Here is a 25,653-nt window from a genome sequence, read left to right on the forward strand (position 1 = left end):
TTGTACATGCATGAAATACTCCAATAAATCCTCTTTCCCTCCCCTTCTTTCTACTCTGTTCTTTTTCTATACTCTACTGGTCTTCCTTTTGTTTATTGTTTTTTAAATCGATAGTTGATACACATAGAGAGACACACACACACACACACACACACACACACACACAGTGTCTGTCTCTCTCTCTCTGTCACACACACACCGAGGTGGGGAATTCACCATGGCATATTTATATATGCTCATAGCATTCTATAATTCTTCCTTTTTTCTCCGCCCTTCTCAATAAGCCCGGTTCTCTACTCTCTTCTATTTTCATGAGCTGTGCTCCTTTTTCTTCCTTATTTCACTCTAGCTTCTGCATATGAAAGAAAACATTTAACCCTTGATTTTTCTGAGTCTGGCTTATTTCACTTCATGAAGTTCTCCAGTTGCATCCATTTATGAGAAAATGCATAATTTCAGTCTTCTTTATGGCAGAGTAAAACTTTCTTAAACCATGTGTATGTTGACAGGCACCTGGGATGATTCCATAACTTGACTGTTGTGACTTGTATTACTGTAAATATTGTTACATGCCTATATCACTATGGTACCCTGATTTTTAGTTCCTTTGGATAATATCAAGGGGTGGATTACCTGGTCATATGGTAGTTTCATTACTAATCTTTTGAAGAATCTCCATACTGCTTTCCAAAGTGGTTGTAGTAATTTGCAGTCTTACCAAATAGTGTGTGATTGTATCTTTTTCCCCACATCACTGTCTGCGTTTATTATTTGTATTCTTGATGATTGCCATTCTAGCTGGAATGAGATAAAATCTCAGTGTGGTTCTGATTTGTATTTTCCTGATTGCTTGGGATATTGAAAAATTTTTTCATATATTTGTTGGCCATTTGTATTTCAGTAAATGTCTATTTATTTCTTTTACCCATTTATTGATTGAGTTTTTTGTTTTGTTTTGTTTTTGGTATTAAGTTTTTTGAGTTCTTCATGTATATTCTGGGTATTAATCTTCCTATCAGAGGAGTAGCTGGCAAAGATTTTTTTTTCCCCAGTATATAGACACTCTCTTCACACTCTTCTTTTTCTGTGCAGAAGCTTTTTAATTTGATGTCATCCCATTTATTGATTCTTGGTTTTATTTCTTGCACTTTAGGGATCTTGTTAAGGAAGTTGTTGTGTCAATATTTTTTTTTAAAGAGAGAATTTTAATATTTATTTATTTAGTTAGTTATTGGCAGACAACATCTTTGTTTGTATGTGGTGCTGAGGATCGAACCCGGGCCGCATGCATGCCAGTCGCGCACACTACCGCTTGAGCCACATCCCCAGCCCCTTGTGTCAATATTTTGAAGTGTTTAGTCTATGTTCTCTTCTAGCAGTTGTTAAAGTTTCTGGTTTAATTCCTAGGTCTTTGATTCACTTTGAGTTAACTTTTGTGCAGGGAGAGAGAGAGGGATCTAGTTTCATTCTTTTACATGTGAATATCCAGTTTTCCCAGTACTATTTGCTAAAAAGACACTTTTCTTCAGTATATGTTTTTGACACATTTGTTGACTATCAGATGACTGTATCTATGTGGTTTTGTCTCTTTCTCTTATGCTCTGTTTTGATGTCAATTCCATGTTGTTTTTGTTACTACAGTTACATAGTATAGTTTTAATGCCTGCGGCATCCTTTTTCTTGATCAGGCTTGCTCTGGCTATTCTGGGGTCTTTTATTCTTTCAAATGAATTTTTAGGATTCCTTTTTTCCCCCCTTCTGTAAAGTATGTCATTGGTATTTTCATGGAAATTCCTTTGAATTTGAATAATGCTTATTTTAGTGTGTCCATTTTGACAGTATTAATTCTGCCTATGCAAGAACATTGGAAGTCTTTTCATCTTCTAAGATTTTCAATTTCTTTTTTCAGTTTTCATTGTAGCAGTCTTTAATCTCCTTGGTTAGGTTTATTCCTAGGTTTGGGTGTGTGTGTGTGTGTGTGTGTGTGTGTGTGTGTATTGTGAACAGGATAATTTTCCTGGTTTCATTCTCAGTAGGTTCATTATTGGAATATAGGAAGCTATTGTTTTATGTTGCTCTTGCATCCTGCTGCTTTGCTGAATTATCAGGTCTAGAAGTCTTCTGGAGTAGTTTTTTGGGTCTTTTATAAAGAATTATGTCATCAACAAATGGATCATTTTATAAAAAATTGTGCCATCAGCAAATGGATCATTTGCTTCTTTTCCTACTTAATATCCCTTTAATTTTCTTCTTTTCCCTGATTGTTCTAGCTAGAATTTCAAGAACTAAATTGAATGAAAGTGGTGGGAGGGTATATCCTATCTTGCTCCTGATTTTAGAAGAAATGCTTTCAATTGTTCTTGGTTCAGTATTATGTAGTCCTTAGATTTGTCATATGTATCTTTTACAATGATGTGTTAAGTTCCTTTTATACCTACTTTCTCCAGCATTTTAAACTTGAATGGATGCTAGATTATTGTCAACTCTTTTTTCTGCATCTATTGACATGATCATGTGATTCTTGTGTTTAACTCTTTATGTGGTGAATTATGTTTATTAATTTGTATAACATGAACCAACCTTATATCCCTGGGTGAAACCCACTTAATCAGGATGTATTATTTTCTTTTTTTTTAATGATCATATTTTTTAAAATTCTAATTAGTTACACATGACAGCAGAATGCATTTTGACTCATTGAACACTAATGGAGCACAACTTTTCACACCGTTTGTGTAATCATACCCATACATAGGGTAACAATGTCCATCTCATTTCACCATCTTTCCTATCCCCATTCCCTTCCTCTTCCCCTACACTGGCTCTCCTCTGTCCAAAGTTCCTCCACCACCCCTCCCCCCAATGAAGGGCATCTAGGTTGATTCCATGGTTAAGCTATTGTGAATTGAGCTGCTGTAAACATTGTTGTGGCTGTGTCACTGTAGTATGCTGATTTTAAGTCCTTTGGATATAGACTGAGGTGTGGGATAGCTGGGTCAAATGGGGGTTTCATTCCAAGGAATCTCCATACTGCTTTTTTTTTTTTAAGTATTTATTTTTTAGTTGTAGTTGGACACAACACCTTTATTTCACTTGTTTATTTTTTTTTTTTATGTGGTACTGAGGATCGAACCCAGGGTCATGCACGTGCGAGGCGAGAACTCTACCCCTTTCCATAGTGTTTGCACCAGTTTGCTTAATGGTTTTTTTTGGGGGGGGGCGGTGAGGGTGGGGTGGGTATCAGGGATTAAACTCGGGACACTTGACCACTGAGCCACATGCCTAGCCCTATTTTGTTTTTTATCTAGAGTCAGGATCTCACCTAGATCTTGCTGAGGCTGGCTTTGAACTTAGGATTCTCCAGCCCCGCCCTCTCAAGCTGCTGGGAGATGGTGTCTGCCACCACACCTGGCCTTAATGTACTTTTGAATGTGGTTTGCCGGTGCCTTATTAAGGATTTTTGCATGGGTTCATCAGGGATATTGGTATGAAATTTTCTTTCCTTGATGTGTCTCTGGTTTTAGTATCAGGTTGATACTGAATTCATAGAATAAATTTGACCATCTTCACTCCCTTTTTGTTTCATGTGATAATAATGAGGAGGATTGGTATCATTTATTTAAAGGACTAGTAGAATTTGGCTGAGAATCCATCTAGTTTTGAACTTTCCTTTGTTGGAAACCTTAACTACTACTTCAGTCTCATTGCTTGATATTGGTCTGTTTAGGTTTTGTATATCCCCATGGTTCAATTTGAATAGGTCATATATAGAATTTCAAAGGAGTTTCTAATGATCCTTTGGATTTTTTTAGTGTCTGTGGTGGTATCTCCTTATTTTACTGGTAATGTTTTTGATTTGGGTCTTTTATTTTTTGGATAGTTTGGGTTAGGGTCTAACAATCTTGTTTATCTTTTCAAAAAACCAACTCTTGTTTCACTGATCTTTCTATTATTATTTTATTCTTGATGTCATTAGTTGTGGCTCTGTTCTTAATTATTTCCTGTTTCCACTGGTCTTGGAATTATTCTTTTCTAAGGACTTGAGGTGTAACATTATATTATTTCTTTCTGCTTTTTATACTGAGTGGTACACATTTCTCTCATAGTACTAGTTTTGAATAGTTTTTTTTTCCAGAATTGATTTGTTTATTGGTTCTTTTTAGTTATACATGACAGTAGAATTCATTTTGATATATTGTATAAGTATGGAATATGTGTTATTCTAGTTGGGAACCCATTCTTATGGATGTGCATGATGGTGGGATTCACTATGGTGTAGTCATATAAGTACATAGGAAAATTATTTGGGATTCATTCCAGTGTGTTTCCTTTTTCTATCTCCCTCCCTTCCCTTTATTTCCTTTTATCTGATTACTGAACATCTATTCTTCCCCTCTCCCCACTTATTGTGGGTTAAGCTTCCACATCAGCGAAAACATTTTACCTTTGGTTTTGGGGAGTGGCTTATTTGACTTAGCATGATGGTCTTCAGGTCTGTCCATTTTGTAAATGTCATAAAGTGATTCTTCTTTATGGCTGAGTGATACTCCATTGTGTATGTATAGCACAGTTCTTTATCCACCATATTTATCCACTATATTTTTTTCTTCATGGTTATAGTGAGACATATTTTTTAATTATAACAAACTATTTTGAAATTATTTCAATTTAACATTCATCATATAGAAAATGAGAAAAACTACTGATTTTGAATTTTGAATTTTTTGGGGGGGGTACCAAGGATTGAACTCAGGGGCACCCTATCATTGAGCCACATCCCCAGCCCTATGTTTTCTATATTTTATTTAGAAACAGGGTCTCGCTGAGTTACTTAGCGCCTCACTTTTGCTGAGGCTGACTTTGAACTCGCAATCCCTCTGCCTCAGCCTCCTGAGCCCCTGGGATTATAGGCATGCACTGCCATGCCTGGCACATTTTGAATTTTTGATGTACCATTTTAGGTCTTCCTTTTTCCCATCTCTTAATATATTAATGTTGTTCTTGTTTTTAATCATTTTGTTTTGTAGTATTTAATCTGAAGATTTTTGAAAGGTTTATGATTTTTTTCTGTTCAGATATTTACAAATGGGTTTTATACCTTCCAGTGTTTTCTTTCTTACTGGTTAGCATCTCTTTCAGTTTGAAGAACTCCCTTTAGCAGGGAGTAGGGCAGGTCTGCTGGTGAGAAATTCTCACAGCTTTTGTTTATCTTACAGTACCCTTTTTTCTAATTCATTTCTGAAGTGTAGCTTTGCTCTGGATGCAGTATTCTTTGTTGGTAGTTTTAAACAGTTTTTCTTTAGCAGTGTTAAAATATCAAACAATTACAGCCACTGCATATCCCCCCCCCCCCCTTTGTGTAAAGTTTTCTGAGAAATTTGTTCTCAAGTAATTTTGGAATATGCTTATATGTTTCTTCTGATTTCTTGCTCCTTTGAGATTTTCTTAATCTTTATCCTTTGAGAGCTTAATTTAACATGTTAGATTTATTTTGAGTTGAATTTGGTGACTTGTGACCTTCTTGTATCTGGTTATTTGTATCCTGTAGATTTGGGAAGTTGTCTCTTATTATCTCCTTGAATAAACTTTGTACTCCTTTGGCATTCCCAAATTCCTCTTGAATGACAGTAAGTTTAATATTTGCTGTCTTAATGCTGCTCCAGGTTTCCCATAAACTTTCTTGATTATTCTTCATTCTTTTCCTTTTTCCTACTCTATTTTCAAATAGCCCACTTTTAAGTTTACAGATTTTTTTCTGTCTTTTGATTTCTTCTTCTATTAATGCCTTTGATCATGTTTTAAGTTTGTACTTTTCAGCTTGAGGATTTCTCTGATTTTTTAAAAAACTGCTCAACCTCAGGTTTGTCTGATAGACTACTGAACTCTTTGTTTGCAAAAAAGCAATTTTTAAAAAAATGAGTCTCCTCATTATAACTTTCGAATTCTGTTAGGCGTTTGCATATGTCAGCTGCTTTATGGTTGGTTCCTGTTACTTTGTTAGGTTAGGTCAAGGTCCCTTAGAGTTCTCAGGGCTTGTTGGCTTCTAATGTCATATGCTCATTGAAGGATTAAGATTACATTCCATTCTTTATAATCTGGTGTTTGTCCTGTCCTTCTAGAAATATTAAGCAGGGCGCTTATTTTCCCTGTGCCTGTTGTTACTTTTACTATGTTAGTACAAGATTACATCCAAGTCCAGGTTTGCTGCAACTCTGTTTTTCCAACCTTCCCAGCACTAGTGGGTGCTCTAAACCCAAATTTGTCCCAAATCCATAGTTGGTGTGTTATTTAGAATTAACTGGTAGAATACCCAAAAATGGTAGTCTGTCCCCTCAGGCTTCTGCCTATGGTTGGGATGGGCCCAGAATCCTCATCCATAGCCAGTGGCTTGTGGACAGGCATTACAGAATTCTGCTTGCCTCTGGACCTCACCAGGAGGAGATTGGCCTCTGCCTCCTTCTCTTGCCCCACATGGACAATTACTCTTTCCATATTGTGCTTTCAGTTATTGGGAAAGGGATGGGGGTGGGAAATAAAATGTTAATTCTGTATCATACCTGGAGCCCACAGTCCACCCGGACCAGTGCAGTACACAGGCAAGACCAAGCTAGCTTTGTGCATAAATAGCTGTTTAAATTGATACTTCTGTGAGAGACAATGCTGGAGGGCCTTATATGCCTTTATCTTCCTTTGTCTTTAGAGTTTTTGACTTAATGTCTTTTTTTTTATATATGAGTATGGCTACTTATACATGCTTATGGCTTATATTTACATTGATTGTCTTTTCATCACTTCACTTTCAGTTTGTATGTATTTTACCAGTGAAGTTAATTTCTTGAAGGCAGCATGAAGTTGAATCGTGTTTGGTTTTTTACCCATTCAGCTAGTCCATTTGTTTTGATGGGGAATTTAATCTGTTTATAGTCAAGGCTTTTACTGATGAGTAACAACCTACTCTTGTACTTTTGAGCAATAATTTTTTCATTGTTTTGTGTATCCTTTGTTTTTATCTTTCTCTTATTATTAGTCTTTGTCATTTGTTAGTTTTCTGTACTGATTCTCTTTCATTTTCATATCTCTTCTAGTAGTCAGTTTTATACTTGTATGTGTGTTCATAATAAGTCTTTGTCTTTTTATTTCTGATGTAGGAGTCTCCTAATAATTTTCTCTAAGGCTGGTGAAGTGGTACTGAATTTAAAATCTTGTTCAATTTCTGCCTCCTAAATTGGTGGTGGCCATTTTAATGGTTCGGACCCTCATGCTTAGTCATTTATACAGGAATAGTAAATACATTTCCCTATTATATGTCTCCTTTTTGGGTAACTTAAGTTGTAACTTATAGCAATGGTAAGATTCTAATTCCTTAATCAGTCTCATTTTAATTTTTTTCTTCTATGTGCTGGACTATTACAAAAACTAAATTAGAAGTCAAAAAACATGGTATTGGTGGGTGCCATAGATGACACTGAGGTTGTATTTCCTTTTTTTGCCACTTGTGGTTGATATCATTCTGTAGATTAACGTACTTTCTAGAAAATTGGAATATGGTGACAGCATTTTCCTCTCAACATTTTATTATAAAAATTTCCAAGCATGTAGCAGAGTTGGAAGAATTTAACAGCTGATATCTACAAGTCTGTTACCCAGAAGCTGTTATTAATATTGACTTTGCTTTGCCACACATCCTTTTATTGTCAGCTCATCTTACTGTTTTTATACTTCACAGTTAATTACTGACATCAGTTTTAAAAGACTTGTTGTCCAGATCTCTAGAGTAAACTCTGACCTTCCAGATATGATTTATTCCATAGAACTTTTTATTTTTAGGACTGTCTAAATAATTCAGTCATAGAAATAAAGTATTACCTGTTTTAATTGGATAAATATTTTCAGGTGTCTGCATTAACTTTTAGAGATCTGTTACTGGAAATTCTCACTTGATCTTTATTATTGACTAAATAAGAAAGGTATACCTTTTTTGTGGGGGTTGGGGGGATGTACCAGGGATTGAATTCAGGGGCACTCAACCACTGAGCCATGTCCCCAGTTCTGTTTTGTATTTTATTTAGAGACAGGGTCTCACTGAGTTACTTAACACCTTGGTTTTGCTGAGGCTGGCTTTGAACTCGCAATCCTCCTTGCCTCAACTTCCCAAGCCTCTGAGATTATAGGCTTGTACCACTGTGCCTGGTGAAAGGTATACCTTTATTTAACAAATATTATTATTATTGGAGGACTCTGTCTTTTGACATAGTAAGAGCAATGTGTGAAAACTGTAGAAAGTAAGCTAAAGATCCTATTTTGGCCATTTTGATTATGAACAGTAGATAAGGTGTTACTAAAGGAATCTAATCAGGGCAAATGCTTTACTCCATTTTTTTCCCTTTCTTTTCCCTTTTTCCTTTACACCCTTTTTCCTTCTGAACTTTCTTCTTCCCTTTCTCCTTTCCTTCTTTTCTTTAGTAATACTGGAAGAAGGATACACATTATATATAAATATATATGATAATGGACACAATACATTTATCTATTTATTTATTTATCTACCTATCCACTTATTTATTTCTGTGTGGTGCTGAGGATCAAACCCAGTGCTTCACAGGTGCCCTTTAAGCGCTCTGCCGCTGAGCCACAACCTTAGTCCAAAGATACACATGTTATTACATTTATTTGCTCAGGAGAAAGAGAGGAAGGAAGACAAATGATTAGATGAAATAATCAGGACAGAGAGGATAGATCCTAAGGGTTGGCAATTTTTTGTGTGTGGTGTTTCAAGGTAGTATTTATTTTAGGCTTTGCAGGCCAACCATAAGTCTCTGTTTAAGTCTGCTGTTGGAGTGTAAAAATAGTCATAGCTAATAGATAAATAAATGAGCTTGGGTATGTTCTAATAAACTTTATGAATACAAAAATTTGAATTTTGTATTATTTTTATGTGTCTGAACACCAAATATTCTGTTCACATTCTTTTAATCCATTTAAGAATGTAAAATATTCTAAGTTTGTAAAGTCTAAAAAATAGGTGATGGGTTAGGTTTGGCCCTATGATTTGATGACTGCTGCTGTACAGATGTTAACTGTGGACAGGAAATTTATTAAAACATTATGAGTAGTATTCACCTTTATATTATTAATATGTTAGCTTTTCTGTGCTCTATAATTTGTATGCTTTTTTTTTTAGTCTACTGAGGAAAGTTTCTTTTTTAAAATTTCTTGCTTTTTAAAAAATTATACATGATGGTAGAATTTGTTTTGACATAGTTATAAAAATGTGGAATATATCGGTTCTAGTTCAATCCCCAATACCTCTTCCCCCCTTCTTTCTATTGATTGTTCTGCCATTTGCCCAGTTTTGTTTTTTAAATTAATTTCTTATACACAATGGTGAGATTGACCATGGTATATTTGTATGTGTACATAGGAAAATAATGTCAGAATGATTCCACTGTCTCCTTTTCCCATCCCCTCCTTCCCTTCATTCCCTTTACCTACTTCACTGAATTTCGGTGGTTCTTCTTTTTTTTTATGCCCTAAATTAGATGGGATACAAATGCACTCAGATAATTCAGGGCATCATTGGGATAAAGAAAAAATAATGCTTAATATGGTTGATTTCACCAGTAACATAGAGTTTTGGGGCATGACCTCTTTTTAGTCCTGTTTTATCAGTGCGCTTTGTATCTGTTACCTGGAGACAGAGAACCAGATCAATTTGAGGTAGTAAGTAACTCTTTATTCTCCTCTTAGTAGTTGTAATAAAAAGCTCAAGTTCTGCAGTCAAACCTGGATTCAAATCTCTTATTAGATGTGTGATTTGTTAGATAATTCCTCAGAGCATCAGGAGCATGATGTAAGTTAAGGTAGCTAATCATCTCAATATATACTTAGGAGGGTAATAACAATACCACAATAATAACTGCAACTAATGCTTGTATAGTGCTTAGTATGTGCCAGATAATTTTATAAGCACTTTATATACATATTAACACATTTAATTCTCACAGTCATGATAATTCTTACACATATGACCATCTTAATAAAGAGGAAACTGAGGCAATGGAAAGGCCAAATAATTTATTCAGGTTCACACACTCAGTAAGGGGTAGAGCCAGTGGTAAACATGGGCAGTCTAGCCTCGGTTCTAGCTTTGAAATGTTAAGGATTACTGTTTTCTAAAATGGCACTGTCTATGAAGTGCCTTAGCATATACATCTTAAACAAATTAGCTATATATTAGCATTAAAGAATACATTGGTACCATTTCCTCAGGAAACTCGGTCTCTATATATGGTACCAGATAACCTGCACATTCAAATAACGATGTTTTTTTCTTTATTACATTTTGTGTCAGTTACACATTATTAATGGGATCTTTTTTTCCCATAAGATTTTTTAGGACCATTAATGTTAGGAATTAGTTATGAGGAAATGAATCACCTTCTGTAAAATTACATTGTTCTACTAATCAGTGAATGACTTAGACTCTGAAACTGGAAGACTTTTGGACTCTTTACAGTCCTGGTTATATACTTTTCCCTTGTGTGATCTTAGGTACAAGGTTCGACTCCTCATTCTTTCATTGACAGTAGACTGAAGAGGATCTTTGGATTCATAGGTTTTACATGCAATAATATTTATAAAAGTTCCTGGCAATGTGTTGAGTTTGTTACTAGGCATTCAATAAGTGCGAGTTTATTGCTCACTTTTCCTATTCCATAGAATAACTCAAAATTGAGAACTGAAAACACTCTTAAAAATGGTAAAATGGAGATCTAAAGAATTATCTGGTCAGTATCGTACAGCTCCTGAGATAAAAGGAGCTAACACTTAATGAGGGTCTTTTGATTTCTCAGAGTTATTTCATTGTTCATACTCCTTCTTTATTCAGTAACTTACAGAAGTATTACATATATGAAGAGTTTTTTGTTTGTTTGTTTTTGGTTAGTTTAAGACAAAACCTGACATTTTCACTAAGAAAAAGCAGCTAGATCATTTTGGCATTTTGAATTTGATAAATAATTGTTAAAAATTTATGGATACTCTAGTATAAACTCTGGGGCTATTCAGGTCGTGTACATAAAATTTTGAAACTGCTAATGTTCTCCCCATTCATATTTATTAATTTTTAATAACAAGTAGCATACTTAATATAGAAAAGAAAATATTAGAAATAAAAAGATAGAGATATTTTAGAAAACCCATTCATTCATATCACACAGTAAAAATTACTATTAACACTTTGAAACAAAAATGGGTTCATCCTAAACCTACTGTGTCATGGCTGACTTGTGAGTTGGTGATGTATCAGGAAGATGGTCGCGATATTCATATTATGGGAATTATACAAGTGGAATCTCTAATTGGTAGGATATTTATATTTTTAAGATTTTTGATAAATGTTCATAATTGCCCTCCAGAATAGAAATACCTATTTCATGTTCTTGTTAGAGAAATCTACTTCTGTTTGAGAGTGCAGGTCTTATACCTCCCATTCTTTACTGAAGAATAGCAACATATGCTTTAAGTCTTCTGTATTCTGTTATTCCTTTTACATGTTTTAATTTTCATATTTTGAATTTTGATATCTGGAATAATAACTTTTAGTATCCCAATGTGGGATTGTATGTACCTACATATAGATGGTTCATGCATTTTTAAGTGTGTTCTGTGGGTTTTTCTTCTTTCTCTGTTTGCATGCCATGAATGGTAAATTTGCATGGAATATTTTGAAATTGAAAAAAGCATTAGAATGAATTGGATGTGTTGAATTATCACTCTTTTTGTCTTTCTTGATAGTTTAGAATCCTACCTTTTAAGACAAAATTAGACTTAATTAGTGTGCCTTATCTCCTTGTTTGCCATTTTTCTTGAGTCTCTCATGATGAACAAACTGTAAACTCCAGTGCCATTTGACTCTTAGTCCTACGTGTTAATAAGATAATTGCAGGAATGTTTTGAGATTTAAATTAGTTGAATTCCTTTTTCTTATAAGTTTGATTCTTTATAGTGATCCCATACATAAAATTTAGTATCAGAGAGAAAAGCTTCGAATTATATTTCTTTGGATCCAGTAGACTATTTCTACTTAACCTCATATTATCACTGGAAGCATAGAATTGAGTTGAATAAACCATAGAAATAGATTCTATTTGCTTAATGAAATATTCCTTCCTCAACATTCTTGGTTCCTTTGCTAGAACAGCCGTAATGGAAAAGTAACCTGCGTTTAAGTTTATCAAAATAGGATGAATATAATATTTTGTCCTTATGGAACTTAAAATATTCCATGTTCTTTTGATAAGGAATTAATGAGGAGGCTTAGTGATAAGTTTTGGTTTCAAGATTGTGTGCTCTGGAACCACTTTCTTGTAGTATAACCCTACCTTTCAATATTTTCATTTGTAAAGTTACTCTTTATTTTTTTATTCTCTCATTTAGTTGATAACTAGGGAAAATGTTTTTTTAATTTCAGATAGAGAGTCTGTGAAAACTAAAAATTAAGTATTATAAACTTGATTTGGTGATTATATAAAGGAAAACTGGATTGATGCTCTAAATAGACTCTCATTTTTTTAATTTAAAGTGATAAAATGATAAAACTCTTAGCTTTCATCCTTGTGGTTTTCTGGCTGTTGTGCTGAACAATACCGCAACAAGAAAACTTTCCCCCCTCTTTAACCAAAAGAAAACTGTGTATTAAGATGCTTTCAGAAAGCATTGACATTTTTTATATTAGTATCTTAGAAAATATCAAATATTTCACTAGTCAAAAGCTATGGGTAAACAGTGGATTTCCTGTTTTTACATCTCATCTTAATATGCAAGTTTATTACTTCAATGCTTGACTAACTTTTGCCTTGATGATCTGTTGAGCTTTGTTCCTGAGCTGTACTAATTACTGTGCTTATTACTGTTTGAATGTTTGGTACAGGAAGCGAGCAGCTGCAAAGCATCTAATAGAACGCTACTACCACCAGTTAACTGAGGGCTGTGGAAATGAGGCCTGCACGAATGAGTTTTGTGCTTCCTGTCCAACTTTTCTCCGTATGGATAACAATGCAGCAGCTATTAAAGCCCTCGAGCTTTATAAGATTAATGCAAAACTCTGTGATCCTCATCCCTCCAAGAAAGGAGCAAGCTCAGCTTACCTTGAGAACTCGAAAGGTGCCCCTAACAACTCTGAGATAAAAATGAACAAGAAGGAAGGAAAAGGAGCTAGGATTGATTTTAAAGGTAAGATATTTTCTTTTTAATTGAGAATTGTGATTGAATACTATATTAGAGATTTAAATATATGAATTTATTGTTTTGTCATATTGTGTGAGCTTAGGACATTAGTTTTCTAATAGGAAAAATGTTTTAAGTTGTAGTTAATCACTTAAATTAGGCTACAAACTTGTAGTTATCTGTAAGAGCTCTGAAACCCCATGACCATGAAGCAGAAAAATGTTGGGCCTGGTGGCATATTCCTATAATCCCAGTGGCTTGGGAGGCCAAGGCAGGATGATTGCAAGTTTGAGACCATCCTCCACAATTTATTGAGGCCCTAAGCAACTTAGCAAGACCCTGTTTCAAAATAAAGACCAAAACTTGCTGGCTCAGTAAAGCACCTCTGAGATCAATCCCCATTACACCCCCCCCCCCCCCCCCCCGCCAAAAAAAAAGAGAGAAATGAGAGAAATGAAGCAATGTTTTTTGGGTTTTGTTTTTTTTTTTTTCCCCCCTTCTGTTTTAGAAGGGAAAGCAAAATTTAGTAAAACTTGTCTCAGGAATAATTTTACTTTTCCTTCTGTATTCTCCCTTTATCCTATCTACTCTCCATTTGGGACAGACTTGCTGGCCAAGGATCATGCCTTAGTGGCAGTTTTCACTTAAGTCTATTTTTTAAAGGGCTCTAAATTCTAAAAATTGTTAAAACTTTCCCCCATGCAAATCTCTAAACATTCTTTCCCTCAGAAAAGATAATTAATATTAGCAATAAGAAAATAAAATTTTAGATGACTGACAGGGCTTACACCAGTAGAGGCAATTATATTTTCAAAGAGAAATCTTTTTGTTTAAGGCATGTGTTAGAGAATGCTTCCAAAATTTTCAATAACTCATTTGAAACAAGTTTAAATTAATTAGTGAAATGGAGTTGTGTTTTTTTCTACAATAAAACATTTCATAACTAAGTTCATGAGAACTTATTACAATAAAGTGCATGTTTTGAAATTAAATATTCTCTTTTTTCTTCTTTCTAGATGTGACTTACCTAACCGAAGAAATAGTGTATGAAATTCTTGAATTATGTAGAGAGAGAGAGGATTATTCCCCTTTAATTCGTGTCATTGGAAGAGTTTTCTCTAGTGCTGAGGCATTGGTACAGAGCTTTCGGAAAATGAAACAGCACACCAAGGAAGAACTGAAATCTCTTCAAGGAAAGGATGAAGATAAAGATGAAGATGAAAAAGAAAAAGCTGCATGCTCTGCTGCTGCTATGGAAGAAGATTCAGAAGCATCATCCTCAAGAATAGGCGATAGCTCACAGGGAGACAATAATTTACAAAAATTAGGCCCGGATGATGTGTCTGTGGATATTGATGCTATTCGAAGAGTCTATACCAGATTGCTCTCTAATGAAAAAATAGAAACTGCCTTTCTCAATGCACTTGTGTATTTGTCACCTAATGTAGAATGTGACTTGACATATCATAACGTGTACTCCCGAGATCCTAATTATCTGAATTTGTTCATTATTGTAATGGAGAATAGAAATCTCCACAGTCCTGAATATCTGGAAATGGCATTGCCATTATTTTGCAAAGCAATGAGCAAGCTACCCCTTGCAGCCCAAGGGAAACTGATTAGACTATGGTCTAAATACAGTGCAGATCAGATTCGGAGAATGATGGAAACGTTTCAGCAACTTATTACTTACAAAGTCATAAGCAATGAATTTAACAGTCGAAATCTAGTGAATGATGATGATGCCATTGTTGCTGCTTCAAAGTGCTTGAAAATGGTTTACTATGCAAATGTAGTGGGAGGAGAAGTAGACACAAATCATAATGAAGAAGATGATGAAGAGCCCATCCCTGAGTCTAGTGAATTGACACTTCAGGAGCTTTTGGGAGAGGAAAGAAGAAACAAGAAAGGTCCTCGAGTAGACCCATTGGAAACTGAACTTGGTGTTAAAACTCTGGATTGTCGAAAACCACTTATCTCTTTTGAAGAGTTCATTAATGAACCACTGAATGATGTTCTGGAAATGGATAAAGATTATACTTTTTTCAAAGTAGAAACAGAGAACAAGTTCTCTTTTATGACATGTCCCTTTATATTGAATGCTGTCACAAAGAATTTGGGATTATATTATGACAATAGAATTCGCATGTACAGTGAACGAAGAATCACTGTTCTCTACAGCCTAGTTCAAGGACAGCAGTTGAATCCATATTTGAGACTGAAAGTCAGACGTGACCATATCATAGATGATGCACTTGTTCGGGTAAGTTTGCTGTTTAAAATCACTAAATAAGAAACCTAATAATGGGGATATTGTAATGCAGTTCAGTGAATTCATTTAGTATCATATAGACATTGATATTTCTGATTTTAAGTTTTAAGTATTTTTGTTATTCCTGACCAAGTTTATAAGTGTATCTACATTTTATTGTCTTACCTAATGAGTACTCTGTATTTGAAAAAGAATGAATTTTCTAAATCTTGAAAACTAATCCCTAGAGTTTCTTCATTTAGAAGAGATTATTAGGGAAAGACTGAGACATAGGAACAAGGAAAATGTGGAGATATCAATATTAAGTATGAATATGAGTTCTTAACTGGGAGACGTAGTACAGTAAATTTATACCATAAAGTTGTAAGTGGTGCACAAAAAATTCCATCATGTAGAATTTAGATTTGCATCATTGTAAGTTTGATAAAGTGACCAACTTTTGATAAAGTTGGTGTGTATTGGAGTTCTATTAAGCCATTCAAAAATGTCCTTGTATGACACTGTGGTTGTGGTAGTTTTTCTCCCTTAAATATTTATAGGGACGACTTTGGGGCTTGAAATAATCTTGGAAAAGAGCAGCTATTCTAAGAATTTATTGATTGTACCTGTATCATTAGCCAAATTCAGAGAGATTAAGCTGGGAAAATACTGGGAGCTTGGGTACCCGTCTTCTAATTCTGTTTGTTTTCAGATGGGATTGCCTCTAGTTACTACTACTTTTCCTCCACAGAATAAGAATTTTAGTGTCACTACTTTAGGAATGTTGGTTTCACCAGAAGACAGAAATCAATTGCCAGTCACATTTTACAAAATTACATTTGTTAGCGTGCTTTTGTATGCTTTTATTGTATTCATAGCATTTGTATCCTTGTTGTTGATAGTTTTTTCATTAACTTGAGGTAAAATTTAATGTCAGCTAAAATTAGTCAACCTTCTGTACTAACAGAATTAAGAAACCATGGTATAAACAACTATGATACAGTGATATGTATTTAAAATGTATTTTAATTTTAGAATAGATTTGTCTAACTCTGAGGATTCATGAAACTTTCAACCAGTGGAAAATTTTGTTACAACATCAGAATTCAACCTTAATGAACTTCAGAGTTTGTGCCTCTTTTCTGTTACTGGTTTTTAATAATGTCAAATGTTTATAGTGTTGAAGAAAGATTCTGCATTCTCAAGAAAGTCAAAACAGCTTTTTGGTGGAGACAGGGGCTTTATCTGCCTTAAGAGATTACTATTGCTTGCTTTTTGCCTCTTATTTATGTAGCTTTGAGCAACATTAATAATTAATACATTTAGTAACTAATCATCAAGCAGCCAGCAACTTATTTTGCATAGTTCAACAGGGTGGGTAGGGCATTTTGTAAGAATGAAAATGAAATTTTATGAAAAGCACTTCGAGGTTTATATGCATATTTATTTTTGGAGCAGAGATTGAAATGCTGAAATTACACACTATATGTGACATGTCCCTTCAGCTGATTTCAGCAAAAGTTATGCCTGGCCTGAAAAAAGCAAAAAAGTCCATTGAGGGTTAAACAAAATTATCTGCCTCCCCTTCTTGTCTTCTGCTCAAATATTTACCCAGCCTTATTTTCTTCCTTATTCCCAGCCCCTTTTTCCCTTTTAGAGTAATGCTAAGATCCAGTAAAAGTTTAGGTCCTTGATACTCACTTCACTCTGTGTTTTAAATTTATCTTTAAGGATTTTGAGGAAATAGCCATTTCAGTTTTTAAAGCCTTCTCCTAAGCAAGTGTCAAAATAACTATTAGCTTTGTAGTTGCACTAACAAATATATGTGTATTTTAGTGAGTTCTGCTTATTTTATCAAACTGAATATGATTTGACTTATTATAAATTGGGATTCACTTAGATGATACCTCTACTTGAGTTTTACCTGTCCATAAAACCATTTCATTTCAGTAATCCTCTGTGTTGGGCATGCTGATAAGAAATAGATACAAGGAAGTAGAGACCACTGAGACTTCTAAGGGGCTCTTGAATGCTCACACTAAGCAGATAGCACTCTTTATTTTCTTCCTCCCTTTTCTTTGTTGTTTCTTAGGATTTATTCTAACTGAAATGAAGAATTTTATGCTTGGTTTATATCCTCTACCTAATTTCTTAATGAAAGAACGAAGTAGTCAGCATCATAATAATTTAAAAGAGTGAAACTTGACAAATTCCTTAGTATGACGAGAGAAGAAAATGAAATCTAGAGACATTTTTACCTGCAGAAATGAATGGCAGAATTAGAAGTAGACTCAGAAACCCAGGTCTCCTGGACAAATGTAATTATGTGATATGGCTTTTGCACTAACTTTTCAATTTTCTATTTAAGTGATAACAAGCTGTTATTCATTTGCTTATAGAGAATGTGAAAAAATTAAATATATCTGAATAATCTGAGAATTGCTTTCTAATCAATAGTATAAGGTTATTCACTACCAAACTTCTGTCCATAGAAACTAATGGGCAGAAATAGTATAAGCTAGATTCCTTAGAGAATGTAAGTATTATTAAATATTAGGCTGAGTTTATGTGAGCATTACTCCTTAAATATCCATACCATTAAGGAATCATTTTTCAGTTATGAATAAGGTTGGATTTTATTTAATAGCCCAGGCTATTAAAGTTTTTAAGTAAAGGGCTTTCCTTTTGATTATTATAAATCTGGTAATACAATATTTTTATATTGAAATGTCAACGTACCTAGGTGTTTTGGAAATGCTTTCATGTTGGGTCAGTTTTTTTAAAATGACCCCTAGAATTTAGTCATCATGCCTAGTTAAATGTTTGGAAAGTAAAACTCATTTTGTTCAACAATTGGTGAAATAAAAAGTCTTGGTAAGAAGAGGAAGTTATATAAGAAAGAGGTTCATGTTGTTCGTTATACCCAGTCTATTTTGTTTATCACCCGTCCCCATGGTCTCTATTATATTTAAGTATAAAATATATCCTCTACTGTTTGGTTCTTACATAATTCTCTCATTAACTAAACAAAAGTATTCAAGGTTGTTATTTTTATGAAAGAGGAAGAATAAATGCAGCCCCTACGTAACAATGACCATTGTCAAAATGACTATTGTGAAATTTTACTTTCTTTATCTGTACTATAATTTAAAGTTAATATTTAAAAAAAAGGCTACCCATGCAACTTTAAATGATAAAATATTTTACAAAATGACTTATATGTCTGAGAATGATACTCTAAAATTGATAATTGGAAATTTACATCTGAGAAATTTAGTTGACAACTATTTTTTAAAGCATTCATTGTAAAACAATAGAAAATATGGAAAGCCAGAAAATAAAAGACACATTATAGAGAGGCTGTGAAGCACAATGATTCAGAGCTTATTGCTGGAGTAGAATCTCTTTCTTTATGACTTACTAACTTGTCTTCATCAAGTTTTTAACCTTTCATTAAGTTAACCCTCTGTAATTGAATTTAAATAATATTACCTACCTGATGAAGTTGTTGTGAAGATTAAATGGTTGCAATGTGTAAAGTGCTTTTAAGTTGTATATGTTGTTGTTGCAGTTATTCCTGGGATAGTTTGAAAATGACATCATGGCTGGAGTTTCACATAAACCTGGAAAAAGTTTTAGAACCAATAGAATAGTAATAATAGCAACAACATACTTTTATAAGCACTGATATTATGCAGGGAATTCATCCAAGCATTCATATATATTAACTTTCAATATGTTATTTTGCTTATTTTATAGATTGAAACTAAATCAAAGAGGTGAGGTTACATGTTTTCATTTACCATAACAAATACTGCATTAAGTTCTTTTGACACCCAAGGTATACAGTCAAGATTGGTGGAACTTGACAGATATATATATTTTTTTAAGAATGAGGACAAATTTTGTCTCATTTGACATATGACATTTCTTAGGTGGAGTTAAGACTCAAATATAGAACCTCTGAATCCTATAGAAACTCTCCACCAAATTCTTTAAAAGGTTTCATGTTGATAAGTAGTCAGTGCTCATTTATGAGTATTAATGGGAAAAACTCTAGGATATGGTCTGAATATCAGATTTTTTTTTTCACTTTGGAATTCTTTATATTGATGTATAGCATGTTTGCCTTTGTGATAGAAAAACAAATAGAAAAATATACTTACATCCATTAACACCTAGCCATTTGAGATCTGGGAGAATAAAACTAGGAATGGGTTACATAGCAATGTAGGATATTAAATACATACTAATTGTAAATTTAGACCTTAGAATCCTATATAGTCTATAGATTGAGGCTGGATATCAACTGGAATTCCGTCCTCCCCACCCCTTTCGTTTATTTTCAAGTCTATATTTATTTGAGTCTAGATTTTTGAAACTAGTCTTTCTCCAGTTCCTTTGTTTGACTCTTTTGTTTGGAGAACAAAGTTTTAAAAGATAACAATCTGATGTGTTAATGTCTTAATAATATTGCTGCTCTGTAGAACTCTCTCATGTATTTTTTTAAGCCTTCATGACCTTGTAGTATGAAAAGTATTTTTTTTTTCCTTTGTGGATAAAGAAACTGAGGCTTGAGTCACTTGCTAAATTTAAAAGTTAAAAATTTTATTAAGTGGCTGGGATTGTGGCTTAGAGATAGAGCATTCACCTAGCATGCCTGAGGCACTGGGTTCCATCCTCAGCACCACATAAAGTAAATTAAACACATTGTGTCCACCTATAACGAAAAAATAAATATGTTTAAAAAGTTTTATTAAGTGACAGGGCTAGTATAGAGTATTCTGAGTTTTATTATTTCCCCAATGAAATGCTGTCTCAAAAATAAATCCCTGATTTTTTTTTTTTTTTTTAATTTTTGAGATTGCTTTTGAACATTCTTCAAAGCTTTAGAGTAAACTCACAGAATTATAAAACCTTGGAGTTTAAGCTGTTCAGGAAAAAAAATTCAGTCAGTTTTTTCAAACTATCTTTTTAAAAAAATTATATCCCTTAATAAGAAATAGTTTACTTAGCTTCCCTGTACACAGTGGGTATCCATCTATATACATCTAATTGAAACAAAAAAGTTTCATGAAAAATAGGTTCTGTTACTATGTGCAGTGCATTCTTATTTTTTCCCCTTTGCTGGCTGTAAACCCTAAATGGATTTGACTACCCACTAATGAATTGCAGTTGGCATTTTGAAAAACATGGAGCTAGAGCCATCATGAATTGAGATTTTTAAAAAATTGCTGTAAACAAACAAGAATGTCCAAATGAGTATTGTTACCTAAGTAATTACTTTAGGAATATAAGATACTTATTCCAGTGATAGTTGCATTGTTTAAAAACATTTTCTAAAATTCCATTTGGAATAATTAGAATAATTTAAACATTCTTAAATATTGTTTTGGCAAATTTAGATCTTCTTGAAGAGTAAAAAACAATTTTTTTTTTTTTTTTTTTGTATCAGGGATTGAAGGGGGCACTCAACCACTGAGCCACACCCCCAGCTGTATTTTGTATTTTTCTTTACAAACACAGTTTCACTGACTTGCTCAGTGTCTGGCCATTGCTGAGGCTGGCTTTGGTGCTCCTGCCTCCAGATCCACTGAGATTACAGGTGTGCACCACCGATCACAGCTGAGTGAAAAAGAAAAATTTTTTATTACCATTAGATGTTTGGAAGCAATTCAGCAAATAAGATGGATAATTAATCAGACATGTTCTATGTAAATTTTTGGCATAGAACAAATTATATATAAACATTTTACATTAGAATCTAGTGTTGATTTGGTGATTAATCTCACAGTGACTGAATAATCAATTTATGTACATTATTCTGTAGATAGAAAAAGTGTTTAGTAAAAGATCTATAGTTGAAGAAATGCTAGATACTAGGATTTGTTAATTACAAGTGTATGTTTTACCTGCACTCATTTCAGTACATTTTAAAAGATTACTTTATACTGAGTTCCATTGTGAGAGACCATAAACGGTTTTTCTGTTTAGCCAATTTATTTTTCTAAGTTGAAATTATTTTACTATGACTTAATGGGCAGTGAGACTTAATTCTTGAGTTTTTATTCTAGTAAACATGAAGGACTATTAGTAAATAATTTTGAAGTTCTGCTTCTTTGCTCCATTGTTTTTGCCAAACGATTTAGAGCAGTCACATAAGCATTAATCTCTCTTAACTTATATGTCTTTTGAGGCACAAATTTGTTAAAAACAAGTAACAGAAAATCTAATTCTAACTTTCTACTATGTATTATTTTTATAAAACATCAGTGAAATTAGAAAGTAATCCTAAATATTATGCTGGGGTTTTTTTCTATTCCACTTTTCCATTTTCTGTGAGACTTAATCTGTCTTTGACTTTTTTGGGGGGGGGGGTCCATTTGCTTCCTGTTTACATTTGAAAGGAAAAAAAGAGAAAAATTTTTCTTTATTATTTGTTTTTGTGTTGCTTCTACTTATTTTTATTTTGCTTGTATCCTGATAGCTGACAATCATCTTTTACATTTATCTTTTCAAAAACTAGCTAGAGATGATTGCTATGGAAAATCCTGCAGACTTGAAGAAACAGTTGTATGTGGAATTTGAAGGAGAACAAGGAGTTGATGAGGGTGGTGTTTCCAAAGAATTTTTTCAGCTGGTTGTGGAGGAAATCTTCAATCCAGATATTGGTAAATATTTTGATGATATGAATAATATACATCATATATTTTTGAATTAAGAATTTACCTTTATAAATATTCTCAGCTCTGAAAAGCCGAAATGAAGGATGATTTTTGGTGTGGATGACCTATAATAACAGATAACTGACTGCATTGTGTAAATCTGTGCTTTAGGAACAGATTTGCATCATTCATTCAAGTTCTTATTTACGATTATGTAACCAGAGGGCTGGGGACATAGCTCAAGTTGGTTCATCGCTTGCCTCACATACACAAGGCCCTAGGTTCAATCCCCAGTACCATCAAAAAAACGGGGTGGGGGCAGTGTTGTTCAGCACCCATGTGTTCAATTCCCAGTACCAATAAAATAAAAAGATATAGCCAAATGTTTTAATAAAGGTAATTATCTTTTTAGTAAATTTGATTGGAAACATCTAGGAATGTTGTAATTTGGAAAAATTGAAGGAGTTTCTTTGTATAGTCTGAAATGGTCACAAACTCGTGGTGTTAATGAGAGAAGTCATTTGAAGAATATCAAGAGAATGTCTCACAAGTGTATCATGCTCAAAGTTCAGAAACTAGTAATATCAAATTAATTAATTTAGATTTTTTTGCTCTGAGATTTTTCTGGATATGAAAATATCCAGAAAAATATGGGCTGGGATATGACTCCGTGGGTGGTTGAGCATCTGCCTAACATGAGCAAGGCCTGAGGAAAACATTTTTTCTTAGGTTTTTGTATAGTAGCAATTCCTCCAAACCACTCCAGAACCCTTTTCTTACCTCATATCTAATAGTACTTGCCAGTCAAAAGAATTATTATTTGAATGCTGTTTGTGAAATACTTATTACATATGTTGGTCTGGAAAGTGAGGGATATGAATCTGATTGTATCTTTCTTTGTTGTGAAAAGTAGGCAAAGCAGAACAGGGAAAAGACTGCCTATTGCATGGTCTGCTTAACTTAATAATTCTGCACTTGTTCAATTTCTACAATGTAACCACTTAGTTATTGGGCTTGCTTGCATTAAAAATTTAATAAAATTATAGGAAAAAATTTCAACTAAAGATACTATTAGAATTGTGAGGAACATGGCATAGAATCATGCACATCATTTTCCTTAATCTTTGAGTTAAACTGTTAAAGCCTATGGATTCTTAGTACTGTGGGTAAATTGAATTGATGATGAATTAATGTTATTGTTCTTAGCCATTCATTTGTGTGTGTGTATAAATAGAAGCAAACATTTTAGGTTCATGACAAGTACAGTTAGGATAAGATTTACCTATAATAGTCTAGCCAATATTTTGTTATTAATTAGAAGTGTAGGCTCTTTGTATGTAATTTCTTCACAGTAAACCAGAGATACACAAAATTATATCCTTTTTGAGAAAGGAAATTACTTTATGAACTTCATAAGGAATTGGTTTGTAGGCTTCATAAATTTGGCAGACCCTTCACTATGTAGCTTCTGATGTATCTGGAAATGTTAAACATTAGATATAAAAATGTATTTGGATTATATGCAAAAATAACTTTTAAGGGAAAAAATACATTAAGATGTTCCAGGTGATAAGATAATGAAGTGATGGCAGTAGGAATCTTAAAGAATATCTTACAAGAGGCATCCTTTATGGGACTTTTCTTCTAGCTACAGTGTTTTGATTTCATAATTACTATTTTTTCGTATATGGAGATGAAAGTAATGTCCTGTGCAATCTATGCTCTGGTTAATTTCTAGTTCCTTATTCTTAAGCCTAAGGACATGAATTTGTGACATTTTACCACAATATTATTTGCCACCTGAAATTTTTAGCACTTCCATAGATACTATAACTGGTCCTATAAATAAAACATTTCTTAAGATCTAAATTGTGAGCTGGGGATGTGGCTCCAGCGGTAGCATGCTCTCCTGGCATGTGCAGGTTCGATCCTCAGCACCACATAAAAAATAAAGATGTTGGGTCCACCGAAAACTAAAATAAATATTAAAAAATTCTCTCTCTTTCTCTCTCTTGCTCTCTCACTCTCTCGCCCTCTCTTTTTTTTTTTAAAAAAAAGGATCTAAATTGTGAAACTTAAGTATGAATTGGATAATTTACAAAACATTATTCCATGAATTGAATTTAGAAAAATAACGTGTTTAATGTATGCTTTTAGTGGTCAAAGAGGCATTTTAAAACCCCTGTTATTTTTAACTTAAAGTAAAAATGAATGACTTTTTAAAAGCTTTTGAAATTATTATTATTATTGATTTAAAAATACATTTTTATGCTGTGTTATTTCTGAATTCTGTTCTGTTGGAATTTACAGATTTTTTTTCAGATCTAATTTTAAAAATATTTTTATTTAGTTTCACAGTAGTAATTGAAAAACATTTAGTAAAATAAAGAGAAATTATAAAACCAGTTATTTTCATTCCCTAGTAATGCTTTTTCATGTACTAAAAATGAAAGAGTTCTGTTTTCTAAGGAATGAGGCTAAAAAGTTCTTTAAGTTGATTTTTTTTAAATAACCACCACATGAAATTGAAAGATTACAAAACTACTTTTGTTATATATTGGTTCAATTATTATGTGTATTAAACGGCTTTTACATATAAGCTTTTAAGGAAATCTCACATGTTTTGGGGTCATATGACTTTGTTTTTGCACTTAATTTTCAGTGATTGAATAAATTCAATATAAATTCACCCTTTGAATGTTCTAATAGATTATAAAACTTGGATTTAATGAAATCTCTAAGCTTTCTAGAAATGCTTCCATTTCATATTACCTTGTGTCTTTACTTGTTAAAATTAACATGCTAACATTTGCCACATTTATATCAATCAATTATATTTGGGCATTAGTTTCTCATGTTCAAATGTGAGTTTTTTATGTGTAAAGATTTCAGTTTTACAATTATGCTATTGTTCTTCACCAATGTTTCATAAAATAAAAAGTAATGTATTTTTTAAAATTATTTCTTGTAGGTATGTTCACATATGATGAATCTACAAAATTATTTTGGTTTAATCCATCCTCTTTTGAAACTGAGGGTCAGTTTACTCTGATTGGCATTGTACTGGGTCTGGCTATTTACAACAACTGTATCCTGGATGTCCATTTTCCCATGGTTGTGTATAGGAAGCTAATGGGAAAGAAAGGAACTTTTCGTGACTTGGGAGACTCTCACCCAGTAAGTTCCTTGTCATTTTATATTTAATTTCTTAGATTTTATTTAAATGTAAAAGTAGTTTAATTTACATAAAATGTTACTAAAGGTTTTCAATATTTTTACCTAGTAAGATAAAGTTATCTTAATCTGAATTTAAGTATTAAGAACACTTAAAAAGTCAAAGAGGGAAATTTCTATATGTTACTGAGTACAGGCAGGTTTTTTTTTTTTTTTTCTTAGACTAATTTCATAAGGAAGAGTCTGTAAACATTTATTTTTTTAATGTGATCATATAAATCTGCCAGGTGAAATCACAGTTGCACTGGCTTAGGAACTTGGTGTGTTCAAGTTTTT

At 33.2% G+C, this 25,653-nt stretch overlaps 1 protein-coding gene across 9 annotated transcripts in view; it reads left to right on the top strand.

The window, feature by feature from the left end:
* The window catches only part of Ube3a (ubiquitin protein ligase E3A), a 189,842-nt gene that overhangs the window by 52,488 nt on the left and 111,701 nt on the right, over positions 1 to 25,653 (top strand). For 6 of the 9 annotated variants that reach the window (XM_077109185.1, XM_077109184.1, XM_076851274.2 and 3 more), the window contains 4 exons: positions 12,932 to 13,233; positions 14,244 to 15,490; positions 22,005 to 22,149; positions 25,115 to 25,320. In XM_077109185.1, the coding sequence (XP_076965300.1) occupies positions 12,932 to 13,233; positions 14,244 to 15,490; positions 22,005 to 22,149; positions 25,115 to 25,320 (1,900 nt within the window). Of the gene's footprint in view, positions 1 to 10,596; positions 10,616 to 12,931; positions 13,234 to 14,243; positions 15,491 to 22,004; positions 22,150 to 25,114; positions 25,321 to 25,653 lie in introns of those variants that run through there. The other 3 variants (XM_077109186.1, XM_077109187.1, XM_077109188.1) reach the window with 2 other exon arrangements.

The sequence above is a fragment of the Callospermophilus lateralis genome, chromosome 3 (genome assembly GCF_048772815.1).
Source record: "Callospermophilus lateralis isolate mCalLat2 chromosome 3, mCalLat2.hap1, whole genome shotgun sequence".
Classification (NCBI taxonomy): Eukaryota; Metazoa; Chordata; class Mammalia; order Rodentia; family Sciuridae; genus Callospermophilus; species Callospermophilus lateralis.